General features: G+C 40.9%; 1 protein-coding gene across 10 annotated transcripts in view; it reads right to left on the bottom strand.

The window, feature by feature from the left end:
- The window catches only part of LOC125932964 (protein FAM136A-like), a 48,474-nt gene that overhangs the window by 15,717 nt on the left and 16,750 nt on the right, over positions 1-16,007 (bottom strand). For 3 of the 10 annotated variants that reach the window (XR_007460811.1, XR_007460810.1, XR_007460813.1), the window contains exons 4-5: positions 10,356-10,559; positions 7,502-9,097 (exon numbers count right to left, since the gene is read on the bottom strand). Coding sequence is in view for 1 of the 10 variants with exons in the window: in XM_049645739.1 (XP_049501696.1) it covers positions 12,762-13,157 (396 nt within the window). In the remaining 9 variants the exon portion in view is untranslated. Of the gene's footprint in view, positions 1-7,498; positions 9,098-10,355; positions 10,560-11,098; positions 14,634-16,007 lie in introns of those variants that run through there. The other 7 variants (XR_007460812.1, XR_007460809.1, XR_007460814.1 and 4 more) reach the window with 5 other exon arrangements.

The following is a 16,007-nucleotide window of genomic DNA, read 5'->3' as shown; positions in this document are numbered from 1 at the left end:
GGCTGCCAGTAACAACTAGTGTAACAGCAGGAAAAAGTAAAGCTTCCTACAAGAGAAAGACCCTTCCCAGAAGTCTTCAGCCTTCCTCTTGCTTCTCTCAGAGGCTACAGTTGGGTCACATGCCTATTCCTGAATCATGGATTTAGCTTCAGATTATTCAGCCCCTGACCTCACACTTAAGGTGATGGGGGCTTCCTCTGAAGCAAGGGAACTATGTTGAGGAAGGGTGACTCTCTGAACACAAGGAGGTTCTGTAAGAAATAAAGGGGGTAGGAGCTAGTGACCTGGAGATGGGGTCAGGGGGCAGCCATCACAAGATTTCTGATGCAAATCTAGAGTCTATATACAGACAGCCTAGACAGACAGCCCCCAAGTTACGATGGTGTGACTGATGATTTTTCAACTTTTCAATGGTGTGAAAGCAACATGCATTCTGTAGAAACCATACTTTGAATTTTGATCTTTTCCCAGGTTAGCCATATACCATACCATCTCTCATGATGCCATCAGCCATGTGGTGATGAAAATAAACAGCTGCTACACTTGTAATCAATCTGTACCCATACAACCATTCTTTTTTTTTTCACTTTCAGTATGGTATTCAATAAATGACATGAGATATTCAACACTTCATTATAAAATACACTTGTGTTAGATGATTTTGCCCAACAATAGGCTAATGTAGGTGTTCTGAGCATGTTTAAGATAGACTAGACTAAGCGGTGATGTTCTGTAGGTTAGGTATATTAAATGCATTTTCTACTTGCGATATTTTCAACTTACAATGGATTTACTGGGATGTAACGCCACCATAACTTGAGGAAGATCTGTAATTTCACCTAAGTAGCAATTCTGATTCAGAAGGTCTGTTATGGGGCCTGAACATTGGTAATGTCTTAAAAGCTGCACGGGCGATTCTGATGCCCAGCCTACATTGCACACCAGTGCTGTAAGCTAAGCACTTCCATCCCATAAGTGTTCAAATAAGAATACAGCACAGTCCCTACCCTGGAAAGCCTACACCAAATGTTGTATAAGAGATTTTGGCATATGTGCCAGAGCAGTTCAGGGGAAGAAAAGCTCCCTCTGAGCCAGTAAGTTGGGAAAAGTTCCTGAGAGAAAGGGGGACCTCCAAGGATGAATAAGACTTGAATAGAGAAGCCAGGGAAACCATGTAGTCAGAAGGGCACAGCATGAGCTGGGGTGGAAAAAGCTGGTACACGTGTCAATTCATGTCTCATGTTTGTCAGAGGACAGGCTGATCTCTTCATTGCTGCCTCGTTGGTACGTGAGAAAGGGAAGTTTTCTCATCTTGAACCCATAATTGGAGAAACTGAGGTTTGTTTCCAAAACTCGGTGAATCAGTGCTATCAGATATTCCTGATACTTTGCTGGAACTATTCACCGAGCTTCCTCTTTGAGCACAAAGGGGATTTTAAGAGGCAATGATTGGGGCTTTCACATATTTGTTTTAAAAATCAGAATCACTGGGTGGAAAAACCCTATGAGATCACCTCTCTGCTCTACCTGACCTCTGTGAGGGAGAAACAATGATCTTCTTAGAGACGGGAGATATATCAATTCCTCCTCAAAGCAAACTAAGATAAACCCAATCAAATCCAGCTAGGCTGCAAAAGTGATCGGGAGGAAAGTTAGAAATAACCTGGAGAATATGGAGGAAATTTGTAAATTGGCTGGCAGGTGGATTACATTTAAAGATGCAATTAATGACAGATTCAGAATAGAGTTTCCTTTTAGTGAGTCTGTTAACTCCCAGGCAAGAGGCTTGGTGGTTTGCTGATAGCACAGAAGGTGAGTCATGCAGCACTGGCTGGCTCAGCTAGGCTGGGACAAATGTCACCCACTCACTTTGATGGATGCACCCCATGCATAGAAATATGTGGAAAGATATTGATTTTTTTTAACTCTACCATTACTCACTGTTCTTGACAACTTATTTTCCTTCTTTGGTATATCTTTGTTGTTGATACTTCTTCTGCATCTGAATTGCTTTTTAGTGAACTTTAAAGGGATCTCTGTCATCCTAAAGGAGTTTCTGAGAGGTAGAGAGTTGGCAACAGACTTGCTGTGTGTGGCTTGGGTTGGACATTCTGGAGGAATGTTGCCTCTCCCAGGTTTCAAGAACCCTCCCTATGTTATCTGTTAAGTGGGTTCAGAGCAAGAACACTAAGTAAATCAAGAAGTGTCTACAGAAAATACTAATCTGGTCATTAGCTTCAGCAATGAAAACACCCAAAATATGTGCATATTTTTCAAGTAGGGGACATACTTTAAACTTTGTAAGAGAATAATTTTTTCTGGAAGCTCCTAGAAGGAGAACAGTAGGCCAGCGAGAAGAGGACTGGTATAAAGCAGCAAGAGCAGAGGTGAGTTCTGGCTTGCCCACTTTCCAGTCCTTTACCCAGCCAGCTCTGGCAAATGGAAGGTGAGCAGAAGCAAAGAGCAGCTGATGTAGGGGTGTGGCAGGAGCAAAGGCCTCTCTACAAAGTTACGGGTGACTCACACCTGTACAGCTGTGAGAGTCCAACCATTCTGCGGGTCCTGGCTTTCCCAGTTTGAGCTGGTCTCTATGTTCAGAGAGAACCATCTCCCTACATGGTGGATCTGAAATCAGTAACTGCTGATGAGCTGAAAAGGACTGCAAACAAAAGATAATATTTTGGAGAAATTTAGACCTTGTTTTGGCAAATGAGTTGCTAAAACCCATTTTAGATAGACTCATAAAAGGGCCTACTAAATCTAGCTCAGAAGCAAAGGCCCTAGGAATATGAATGGTGGGCATGAGTACTATTCCATAAAAAGTGGTATAAAAAGCAAATAAGGGTAGTCTACCACCTACAGTTGAAAAGAATCCAAAAATAATTTCACTGAAAAAGACTGCCCTCCCAATTTAAGCCAGCTGGTCTACCCAAGTGCTAATGATCATACAAGAGCACTGATCATACCCAGTGCTCATCCCAACAAGTGTCCTCCTTAGTGCCCCTCACCCCTTTAGTCCTTCCCCTCATCCAACACCCCTCCAGCAACCCTGTTTGTTCTCTGTATTTAAGAGTCTCTTATAGTTTGTCTTCTTCTCTGTTTTTATATTATTTTTGCTTCCCTTCCCTTATGTTCATCTGTTTTGTATCTTAAATTCCACATGAGTGAAATCATATATTTGTCTTTCTCTGACTATTTCACTTAGCATAATACACTCTAGTTACATCCACGTTGTTGAAAATGGCACGATTTCATTCTTTTTGATTGCCGAGTAATACTCCATTGTATATATATACAACATCTTCTTTATCCATTCATCAGTCGATGGACATACTTTGGGCTCTTCCCATACTTTGGCCATTGTTGATAGCGCTGCTATAAATATTGGGATGAACATGCCCCTTTAAGACAGCACTTCTGTATTTTTTGGATACTTGGTAGTGCAATTGCTGGGTCATAGGGTAGTTTTATTTTTAATTTTTTGAGGAACCTCCATACTGTTTTCCAGAGTGGCTGCACCAGTTTTTATCCCTTATAATAGCTAGTTTAAAAGAACTGTGTCCTAATTCTGATTTCTGCTCATCTTAGGATCAATTTCCATCTATTGTCTTTTCTCTTGATTATGGGTCACATTTTTCTGCTTTTTTGCTTATCTAGTAATTTTGTATTGTGCTTGCACATTGTAAATGGCACATTATAGAGACTATGGTTTTTGTTATGCTAAGCTTTGAATTTTTTATTTTACTAAAGTGCTAACTTGGTTACTAAATTTTTCTCCTCTATGATTGAAATTTCCATTCAGTTCTTTCGTCATTTGTTGGACTGACTGAAGTCTGCCCCCACATGTGTGTAGTTCAGAGATCAGCCAGAGCTTGGGAAAACTTAATGCACAGAATCTGGAACCTCTCCTCTGCAATTCTCTCCTTTCTAGGGTATTCCACTACCACTGCCATTTTCCAGTTGCTGTGATAGCCTCAAACTCTGTCTGCTAATTCCTCAAATAAATTCATCAAAACTGTGGGTTTCTATCCATATTCTAAGTGCCCCAGCATGACATTTTCTGGTGCTTGCCCTGAGGCAAAAAGCTATTTAAAAAACAAACAAACAGTAACTCATCTAGTGCCATTCTCTTCTCCTAAGTGTCAACTCTTCTCTAGTTTCTAGTTTGGTTTCTCTTTAATGCCTTTAGGTAATTTTTTTCATCCAGAGTTTATAATTCTTATTTGCAAAAGGGTTAATCCAATATAAACTATTCTGCTATTAACAGACATGAAATTCCAGGTGCCCAACAAATATTTCTTAAATAGGGGCAGCAGCGTGGCTCACTCAATTAAGCATCGGACTTTCGTTCAGGTCATGATCTCAAGGTTTGTGAGTTCGAGCCCCACATCAGGTGAGCTCAAGCCCCACTTTGGGTGAGCACAAGCCCCACATTGCATGGGCTTGAGCCCTGCTCAGGCCATGATTTAACGGTTTGTGAGTTTGAGCCCTGCTTTGGGTGAGCTCAAGTCCAGAATCAGGTGAGCCCGAGCCCCATTTCGGGTGAGCACAAGCCCCGCTTCAGGTAAGCCCCGCTTATCTCTCTCTCTCTCTGCAACTTGTGGAATTCTCTCTCACCCTTTCTCTCTGCCCCTTGCTTACTTGTGCCCTCTCTCAAAACAAAACAATTTCTTAAATAAATTCAAGTCCCTACTTACATCTCCATGTTGATCTTTAAAATACTATCACTTAACCTAGTCCAAATTAAACTCTTGGTTCACTCTCTCACACTTCTAACAAACCTGCTCCTGCCCAAAGCTACTTTATTTTATATATATATATGTATACACATGTATATATATATATATATACATATATATATACACATAGGTATATATATGTATATATGTGCATATATATGTGCATATATACATACGTACGTATATATATGTATATATATACATATATTATATATATATATATATATATATATGAAATGACTATCATCCATAAAGTCAGAAAGGTCCTCTAAATTTTAAAGACAGAGCCACTCTGCAGTCCCTCTACTCAATCTTTGCAATATTTGACACCTTCCTTATGACATTATTTTCTCTTGGATTTCCTCCCTTTAGCTGGTGGGACCTTGGTCTATTTTACAAGCTCTGTTCGAATGGAGCTTATGTTCTAGAAAGGATATATCTATATCTATATCTATATCTATATCTATATCTATATCTATATCCTTCCTGGCATTTCCACTTAAATGTATAATAGGCCTTTCAAACTCAATATGTCCCAAACTGGAACACTCTCACTCTGCATGGAATGATCTTCCACCAAATATCCACAGGCTCACAATTCTTACTCCCTTCATGTGTCAGCCCCAAAGTCAATTTTTAATTGAGGCTCTCCTGACCTTTCGCTATACAACAAATACAACTGGTCCCTTCCTTTGGCACATGTATCCCCTTACTTTCCTTTATTTTCCTCCATGGAATTTATCACCATGTAAATATTATAGTTCTATTTTTTCTTTTTATTATTATTATTTTAAATTTTTTAACGTTTATTTATTTTTGAGACAGAGAGAGACAGAGCATGAACGGGGGAGGGTCAAAGAGAGAGGGAGACACAGAATCTGAAACAGGCTCCAGGCTTTGAGCTGTCAGCACAGAGCCCGACGCGGGGCTCGAACTCATGGACCGCAAGATCATGACCTGAGCTGAAGTCGGCCGCTTAACCGACTGAGCCACCCAGGTGTCCCTAGTTCTATTTTTTAAACCGTTGCTGTCAGTCTCCCCTCACGGGAATGTTAGCTCCGTGAGGGCAAGGCCTTATCACTGCTGAATCCCTAGCACTGAGAAAAGCGCCTAGCATCCAGTAGGGGTTCAATAAATATTTGTTAAGTAAATGTTGAGACTGAGAAGAAGCAGAGGTGAATTAGGAACACTAGCATTCAAAAGCTGGGAGGTAGAACAAGAGCCATGAAAACAGACTAGCAGCCAAAGGAAGGAAATGCAAGAGACAATAATGTCACAGAAGGCAAAAGAGGAGTTTTCCAAGGAAGGTGCCAAATACTGCAAAGATCAAGTGAGGCAAGAACTGCTGAGTGGCTCCCTCTCTTTGAGGGTTACAGGGCCTTGGTGAGTTTATGGATAAGAGTGATTTCAGTGATGTGGTGAAAGAGAAAACCAGACCACAGTGGGATGGAGTAGCAGCAAATAGAAACACAGGGTCAAAGGCTGGGAGAAAGAGCATGTAGGGAAGCAAGGCTGGAGCTGCAGGGATGAGGGGTTAAATGACAGAGGGAAGTTGAGGAGAAATGAGCCCAGCTCAGCCCAGCTGGAGGGATTTGCCTCCGGCAGAAGAAAGATCTCACCCTTTGACTCCGAGATGCAAGGAAGGAGGAGAAGATGGGTTTGTTTGTTTGATGTTGTCAGGCTGGTACATACACCCACAGTCATACAGATTATGTCCCGTATGAGGACCACGGACTGAAGGGGGGCATTTGGCTCCAAAGTTATAAGCCCTGATGTGGGGCTGTGTTGGCATCTTCTAGTAATGTGGTATCCGAGCCACGCCTGTGAGGTGTTGGGTACATTTTCCTAAGGTTTACAAAGGAGGCCTTGAGAGAACTTACATATTTTAAAATAAATAAATGTATATGTTAAATATTACAGATGTAGTGGAAAGCCTCCTGCGTACTACTCTCTGATCCCAATGGCCCTTTCTTCTTCCCCAGATAAAAACACCATCCTGAATTTGGTAGTTTTCATTCCCATGCATGGTCTTACACTTTTACTATACATGTGTTCCTGTAAACAACATATTTTTGCATGACTTTAAAATTTGTGTAAGTGGCCTCCTGCTATACATATTACTCTGTAATTTATTTTTGCTGAACATTGTTTTTGACATTTATCCATGTTGATACATGTACCTCTAGTTTGTTTTTACTAATTTCATGAATATTTATTCATCCCCTAATTTTTTTTCTCCATTTCTTTGTTAGTGGACATTCAGATTGTTATTTTTAAGGTTTCTGTTTTTAAAATCAAAGCTGTAATACATTTTATGTGTCTCCTTATTACATATCGAGAGCTTCTCAGGGAGTGGAATTGCTGGCTTGGGAGAGGTGCCCATTCACTCTCCACATGGATAGAACCACATGTACTCCCATCAGCTGTGCATAGTGTTACCACTGTCTGCGCTTTTTCCAGTCTTTTAAATTTTCTCCCACTTAATGGGTTACAGTTTTTGTTGACATACGCCTGACCCTGATTATGCATAAGTTTGAGTATCTCCCATATGTTTATTGGTAATTTGGGATTCTTTCTTTTGTAAATTGTTTGTTCGTATCTTTTCCTCTATCTTCTTCTCCTCATTATTTTCACCATTCCATTAGGCTGTTTTCTTAATGATTATGTATCATGTATAGTGTGGTTTTTGTTTTTGTTTTGTTTTTTAAATTCTGGTTACTGATTCTTTCTTTCTTTCTTTCTTTCTTTCTTTCTTTCTTTATTTTTTATTTAAAAAAATTTTTTTTAACATTTATTTATTTTTGAGACAGAGAGAGACAGAGCATGAACGGGGGAGGGGCAGAGAGAGAGGGAGACACAGAATCGGAAGCAGGCTCCAGGCTCTGAGCCATCAGCCCAGAGCCTGACGCGGGGCTCGAACTCATGGACCGCGAGATCGTGACCTGAGCCGAAGTCGGACGCTCAACCGACTGAGCCACCCAGGCGCCCCATCTGGTTACTGATTCTTAAATGCAAATATCTTCTTGTGCTTTGTGGCTTGCCTAATTTTTTGGTTATATACATTATTTATATTTTAATATAGTCATATTTTTTCAATCTTTCCAAGGACGAGTCAACACAAATAATTTTTAGGTGTATGTGCTGGAGGGGGGAGCTATCAAAGGAAATTTATGCTAGATGACCTTTCTTTTCTCTGCAAAGTAAAAGAAGTCAATTTTGAAGAGATAAAACTGGAGTCCCTGAGGTTCCTCCTATAGCTGACATGTATTAATTGAATCCACAACAAATGCCTAGATCTAGGAGTTGACTGAGGGGGGGTGGGGGGAGGGGATGAGATGGGATTTCATGCATGGAATCCTGCTTTACAGGAGCTTACCATCAGAGGACTAATACAGGTTAGACTGTGTAACCCAGGTATACTTCCTTAAAAACTCAGAGAAAGGAGAGATGGGGGTAGGATCAAGTTAATTGTCTATGGACTGGATTAATCAGGAAAGACCATATGTCAACTTTCTTTTTTTTTTTTTTTTTTAATGTTTATTTTTGAGAAAGAGAGAGACAGAGACAGAGACAGAGTGTGAGTTGGGAAGGGGCAGAGAGGGAGGCCCAGAATCTGAAGCAGGCTCTAGGCTCTGAACTATCAGCCCACAGCCTGACGCAGGGCTTGAACACATGAACTGTTTGATCCTGACCCAAGCCGAAGTCGGACTCTGAACTGACTGATCCACCCAGGCATCCCATATATGTCAACTTTCTTGACTCCCCATAAACCTAAGAAGCACAAAGTCTCAGGGCCACAAGGAAACATAGATAAGGAAATGCAGGCTGACCCAAGTTAAGGTCTCTGAGCTAGTGAGAGGCAGAATGCACACTAGAACTACAGATCCTGGGTCCAATGTACTATTCCACCTGCCAGTCAAGCATGTTGACATGCCTTCTTTGGATCATAAAACAGGGGTCGGAGAGTGATGCAAAGCAAAAGCCAAGTAAAACGAAACAAATTCAATTACAGCCAGAAGAGGCCCAAGACCATTTAATCTGGGCTCACAAACTGTTACAGGCAGCTATTATAGTCACACAACTTGTTTGTCTCATGATGATGCAGGGAGCTATGTATCCTTTTTTTTTTTTTTTTTTTTTTTACGTTGGGACAGAAAAAGTGACCTAACCTGGGCACTTTACAAGTCATAGCAAAAGAAAGTCAAAAAACATGGGCTCCACATTCAATACTTCTGCCTTCCTAAACCACAAGATGAATGGCCACATATATCTGTAAATTATAGTCCCTTTCTTGTCATACTTACATTAGTTTTATTCTTCCATTGACTATCAGGTTAACTGGTTCTAATTCCCTCTGCCTATGGAGAAAGCAACAAATTAGGCAGCTAATCAGTAACGCTAAAAAAATAAACCAGAGATACATGGATTAAATTGCTCATCATCAAGCTATTACAGTCCTGTTTTTCCTATCTATATCCTTATCAGCAAACGTGAATGTAAAAATCAATTTCAATTGCCTGCAGACACACCATTAATTAGGATCAATTAAAAGTTCTCTCCAACCAGAAAATGCTTCAAAACCTTGATTCCTTAGTAGTAATAGCCTTATGAAGAAACTAGTGTCATGTGGTTATATGCCCATGTCAGAGAAATATCATAATGCTAATTACAAGAAATCTTTAGAATATTCTCCAAAGTCAAATATAATGTTCACTGCTGTGAAAAGTTTGCTTCTTCTATGTTCTCAAGGAGATGGAATTCTATTAGTGCCAGACGCACCTTGCCCCTTCCATATGATTCCTAAAGGAGCTGTTCTTTTTTTTTTTTTTTTAAGTTTTATTTATTTATCTATTTTGAGAGAGACAGAGACAGCACAAGTAGGGAAGGGTTAGAGAGATAGAGAGTGAGACAGAGAATCCCAAGCAGCCTCTGTGCAGTCAGCATAGAGCCCAATGCGGAGCTTGAACCCACAGATCTGCGAGATCATGACCTGAACAGAAACTAAGAGTCGGATGTTTAATCAACTGAGCCACCCAGATGCCCCAAGGAGCTCTACTCTAAACACCAGTAGTCTAGGGTGTTCTTACTATATGTAAAAATACTAAAGGAAGCAGATGAGGGAAGCAAGAAGCCCTGTCTGAGAAAGGTGGTGAGCAGTCACAATGCCCCTTCGGAACTGGATCTTTTTTTATATATATAATTTTTTTTAATGCTTATTTATTTTTGAGAGTCAGAGAGAGACAGAGCACGAGTGGGGGAGGAGCAGACAGAGGGGGAAATACAGAATCTGAAGCAGGCTCCAGGTTCTGAGCTGTCAGCACAGAGCCTGACATGGGGCTCAAACTCATGGACTGAGAGATCATGACTTGAGCGGAGGTCAGACGCTCAACCAGCTGAGCCACCCAGAGCTTGGAGCCTACTTTTGGATTCTGTGTCTCCCTTTTTTCTCTGCCCCTCCCCTGCTCGTGCTCTGTCTCTCTCTCAAGGATAAACATTAAAAAAATTAAAAAAAAAAAAAGATATTCTTCCAAACAGGGAAGTGAGGAAAAGCATGCGACATAGAACAGAACCTAGGAGCAAAGCAGTAAGGCATGAAAGAGCAAGGTAAGTTTGTACCTGGAACGTGTGGTCAGTGCTCAGGACGTGAAGCAGGCTGTGACCATATCACCAGTGGCCTTATATGGTGGGCTAACAGGTTGGGATTTCACAAGTAGGTGTGGGTATGCTTAGACTGGTGTTTCCAGAAGATCAATCTGGGAGCCAAGTGTGGAAGATGAATCTCAGGGAAGGAACCCCATTCTTAGGGACTATTACATCAGGCTAGGAGAGAAAATGATGACAGCTTGGTCTGTATAGCACTAGGATGGAGAAAGGGAAATACATCCAAAAGACATTTGGGGGTCAAATTAGTCAAATGACTATAAGGGAAAGAAAGTAATTCTTCTAGCTGAAACTGGAAAAAAGTTAGTAAGCATCAGTGTCATAGAATACAAAAGAAGACAAAATCAGGCAAAAATATAAAATTTAAAAGATTTTAAAACTTCTATATAAATAGTTGATCGTTTTCTACCCATGAAGAGGCTATTTTAAGGGAAAAAATTACGTATTCCTTTTTTGTAAAAAATAAAATTTACCCTAATGGCTTTTCTGTTTATAAATTTTACCCTATTGGATTTTGATGTGCTGGAGTAAATAATTACCAATTGTGCCAAAATTTTTTGGAAAATTTTTCAACGGAAGAAATACTTAATCTGTATATCTGAGTTGCTTATGCATAAGCAAGCTCTCCTATAGCATTATATATATATATTATATATATATATATATTAGCATTTATATATTAATTTCTCTACACACACACACACACACACACACACACTCAGAAATCGATTTAAAACAAACATGACATCATCTGCAGGAAGTACCAAGACATTTTCTATTAGCTTTTAATGTTGGGAAAACAAAATGAGAAGGTGACATTGTTTCACAGTTTCTTTTTTTCTTTTTTGAGGAAAAACTATACCTTTTTTTTTTTTTAAGCTGAACCACTAGGAACATATATTACAACCTTGAAACACCAAATATTGGCTATGTTATCATTTCAAATAATAAATTGGTGAAAAAAATAATGAAATGATAAAGGGCAGAACACTGCTTACTGCAACGGCCACAGGCAAAAGTGTTATTTGGTAATGAGGGGGTGGCTGTCCATCTTTTGCTTTAAAGGAATCACAGCTCACCCGAGTTGCTTACTTTTTCTCCTTCAGCCTTCCTGTTGCCAAGGGATTGTCTCAATAGGGCTCTGTTATTTCAGGGGGCTAAATAAGCAATACTGAGTTTAGGCTTTCATTCCTTCTCTTCTATAAAAACCAGGTTTTTCCAAATTCAGTACCTAATAACTCTCTTAATTAAGAAGGCAACAGTTTCTCCTTCAATGTTCACTCCTGGATACTGGTACATAGTGCAATCAAAACCCCCTTTCCCTTCAAGGGAAAGTGTTACAGCAAGATTGTTCAGTTGTTCTGCTGCAGATAGGCTCAGGGCCCATCATGACAGCCAGTGAGAGGGGAGATCTGCTTCCCATACCCAGTGTAACATCCCTTCTCTTGTTTCTGCAGGGTCTCTTAGCTGAAAGATGTAATACGTATTTCAAGAAATGCATATCCACATCTTGATGGCCAGAAATAGATACCCACGAGGAACTGTTCAAAGTTCTTACCCAAACTACCTCTCCCACCTCCGCACCTTAAATCAACTTCATATATATAAAACAAAACATTGTATATAAAACAAAACCAAGCAAAACGAAGACCCAGAAAGCTTTTTTCCCTTCTAAATTAGCGACCTCATGGACTTTGCTTTACAGCTTATAGAAAATGATTTGGTGATCCTTCTGGTAAACAGGAGGTTGGCAACAACAGAAACATCTCTGCTTGTACTCCACCAGATCATAGGCAGGTTAGGGGAACCTAGCAACCTGTTTGTACCTGTATACTAAGAAGAATCTTGTACCTTAAAGCCTCTGGCTTGGTACAAGGGAGATCCCTAGTGCCAGTGCATGTGAAATTTAGGTTACCAAAAATTCTCCTGTGCTATCTCAGACCCAAATTTTAGCACCAGTTTTTTCCATTTCACTTTCTAGGGTTGAAACACAAAGGAACCAGTGTGTAGAGGCAAGTGACACATGCCTCAAACTTGCCTGCTATCCTTAATTTCTTCATAAACTTCAAAGACCAAAATTCATTTTGCTTTTTAAATGGATTCCTGCTGGAGCACTGGGTGGCTCAGTCGGTTAAGCCTCCCGCATCAGCTCAGGTCACCATCTGAGGATTCATGGATTTGAGTCCCATGTCGGGTTCTATGCTGACAGTTTGGAACCTGGAGCCTGCTTCAGATTCTGTGTCTCCCTCTTGCTCTCTGCCCCACCTCCACTCATGCTCTGTATCTCTCAAAAGTAAAATAAACATTTAAAAAAATTAAATGGATTACTGCTGTCAGCCTTGATGGCCAGTTACAAAGACTTCAATTTCCCAGTGGGTAAGAGATCTTCTCAGTCATGGTTGGGATGAGGTGCATGTGGTCATCCACATACTTGGTCACACAAGTCTCCAGCTGCCACTTCACCTGAAACCCTCTATTTCCTGCATCTATTGAATCTTTGGCTTTGTCACTGCAGTGCATGGTGCACTGGGCCAGGCAGCCCTGGAATTTCTTCAACTGGCTTTGAGCCAGAGGCGCATGGCAGCGCTCAATGCATTGGTGCACCTGCCGCATGGCCTCCCGACTATCCTCACAACAGCTGTACCAGAACATGAGCATCTTCTGGATGTTCTCTCTCTCCAGACTCTTCACCGCAGAGTCTACTGCCTTCTGCACCTGGAGCTGCTGCAGGTCTGCCATGGTGACCCTGCACTGCATCTCTCCAGAGGGTGCCCAGATGGAGTCCGGCACTCAGGCCCGCCTGTTTCATAGTTTCTTTCTTTTTTTTTTTTTTTTAATTTTTTTAACGTTTTTTTATTTATTTTTGAGACAGGGAGAGACAGAGCATGAACAGGGGAGGGTCAGAGAGAGAGGGAGACACAGAATCTGAAACAGGCTCCAGGCTCTGAGCTGTCAGCGCAGAGCCCGACGCGGGGCTCGAACTCACGGACCGCGAGATCATGACCTGAGCCGAAGTCGGCCGCTTAACCGACTGAGCCACCCAGGTGCCCCTGTTTCACAGTTTCTAATACAGGTAGCGTCTGTGGGAGAGGCAGCATCAGAGGGACCTAAAAATAAGGGTGATGCAGAGAAAGTAGGCCTTCTCCCCTGCTGTAGATACTCTGGTGTGTGGCCCAGATTCCTCTTTCGGGACTGAGGTGCTCATTCACCCAGAATGAGGGAGTGTTGGTGGCTGACAGTGTCCAGCCGAATTATTTTTCTGCCCCCTTCACAGCGGCAGCCCACATGTATTGGCTGATCATTTGGGGTTGGGTAGGTATAAAGTCCCAAGGGGGTCTCTGAGGAGCCATCCAGCTCTGGAGCTCCTACAGGATGGGCTGCACACGTGTGGCAGCTTCTTCTCCCTCCGCCCAGCCCTGCTCCTGTCACTCTCACAGGGGATGTTCCTAAAGGCACTCCCCAATAAACTTCTTGCAAAGAAATGTCAGAGTCCTTTTCCCAGGAATCTCAATGTACAGTATGTACCAGGACCACAAAAAGCCTTTCATGAGCACTCATTACAGAGAATGAGAGTGTCACTGTAAATGTATGTATTAAATGTACTGTGTCCCAAGCAAAATGAGCCATACTCCCTACTCACGTTCTAGCTTATGTTCAAAAACTGACAACACAGAGATATTGTAAACAGCACACAAGTCATCTAAAGAACTTAGGTATAAAGTTATTTTACTGAAAGAATCATAACAAGGACAAATAAAAACATGTTAAAATCAAGAACAGGAGTTGAGTCCAGATGACCAACAGTTCCTCGTCTGTTGGATACTATAGGCCATAACTTTTGTTTGTTTTGTTTTCTCTGGTTGTTTGCCTCCCCTATCTCCTCCCCTGAAAAGCTGCCTCATGATGTCACTTCCCTAAGGCTCCATAACTGGAGGAAGCTTGGGCGGGGGCCGGCTGTAATCAGGCATCAAAAGATGCCTGTGTCCCCACTGCCACCTAATGGGTTCTTTGAGCATTGAGGCCTCCATTGTACAGTTCTTTGCAACTGCCGACACTATTATCAATAAAATGGTTAAATGTGACCGTGTCAAACTATGTGCATTAGTTTTCATGGGGCAAAAATCTGGGGCTTATTTTGGCTTCTGGAAAGAAGTTGTGTTCACTGTCTCCTTTTTCCTCTTTACATTTGGGTACATATATCCCCGGCTACTCAGGTTGTCTGGTGTAAGTATCCTAAAAAAAAAAAAAAAAAAAAAAAAGGTTGCTCTATTATGCTCTATTATTCATTGTACAATAATAGTGATATGGAATGTTCCAGGCTGTTTCTGCAATAACTAAGTTATTTTCTAAGTTAAATAAATAGTCAACATGAACATGGGGGTGGGAAATAGATAAAGAGGGTATTTTCAAGGGCTGTGATGCAGATGAATCCAATTAACTCCCGAGTTTAAAAGACCATCTTAAGACTACCTCTGGAGGCTGTTATATGAGAAAGCCAGATAGGGCCAAAAAAAAAAAAAAAAAAAAGTTCCTATCACCACATCAGAGGGCAAGGCCCATTGGACTCTCTCCTGCATGTGGGGAAGTCAAAGTAATTCATTCTCATGCTTTCCTTCCTGGCCTTCAAAGAGCTCCTGTGACTGCTTCAGCCTCCACTGCCCACATCTTCCTGCTAGACCTTGACCCATAGGCTTTCTATGGCCTTTTGTTTCTGACAATCACATAAGCTTTTGTAATCTCTCATATTACTTCTAAGCTTGTTAAACTACTTCTAGCTCCTAGAGATCTTCTCAATCTGCTGAGATTCCCCCACCATTCCCTAAACACACACACACACACACACACACACACACAGACAAAGATCACCTAAAACCATACTAGCTAGTTTACAAATACTTTTCTCTTTTTATTTTGAAAAATTTGAAACATACAGAAAAGTTGAAAGATTAGTACAATGAAGTCACATATCCTCCACAATAACCATTAACATCTTAACATCTAACACATTTTAATTCTTTCTTCCTCTCTCTCTATATATTCATACACGTATACATATATGTGTGTACACACACACACACACACACACACACACACACACAGTAGTCCCCCCTTATCTGCAGTTTCACTTTCCACGGTTTCAGTTACCCATGGTCAACTGCAGTCTACAAGCAGATAATCCTCTTCTGATGTACAGTCAGAAAGTCAATAGAAACCTGACACTATGTCACAACACCTACGTCATTCACCTCACTTCATCTCATTGCATAGGCATTTTATCATCTCACATCATCACAAGAAGGGTGAGTACAGTACAAGAAGATATTTTGAGAGAGAGAGACCACAGTCACATAACTTTTGTTACAGTGTATTGTTATAATATTGTTATAATTGTTCTATTTTATTATTTATTATTGTTAATCTCTTACTGTGCCTCATTTATAAATTAAACCTTATTATAAGTATGTTATGTATGGGAAAAAACACAGTATATATAGGGTTTGGCATTATTTATGGTTTCAGGCATCCTCTGGGGGTCTTGGAACATATTGCCCGTGGATAAGTGGCTACTACTGTGTAAATACACACAAGTATACATATATTCATGCA

The sequence above is a fragment of the Panthera uncia genome, chromosome D2, assembly GCF_023721935.1.
Source record: "Panthera uncia isolate 11264 chromosome D2, Puncia_PCG_1.0, whole genome shotgun sequence".
NCBI lineage: Eukaryota > Metazoa > Chordata > Mammalia > Carnivora > Felidae > Panthera > Panthera uncia.
The sequence above is the reverse complement of the archived record's forward strand: the minus strand, read 5'-3'. Positions and strand labels throughout refer to the sequence as shown.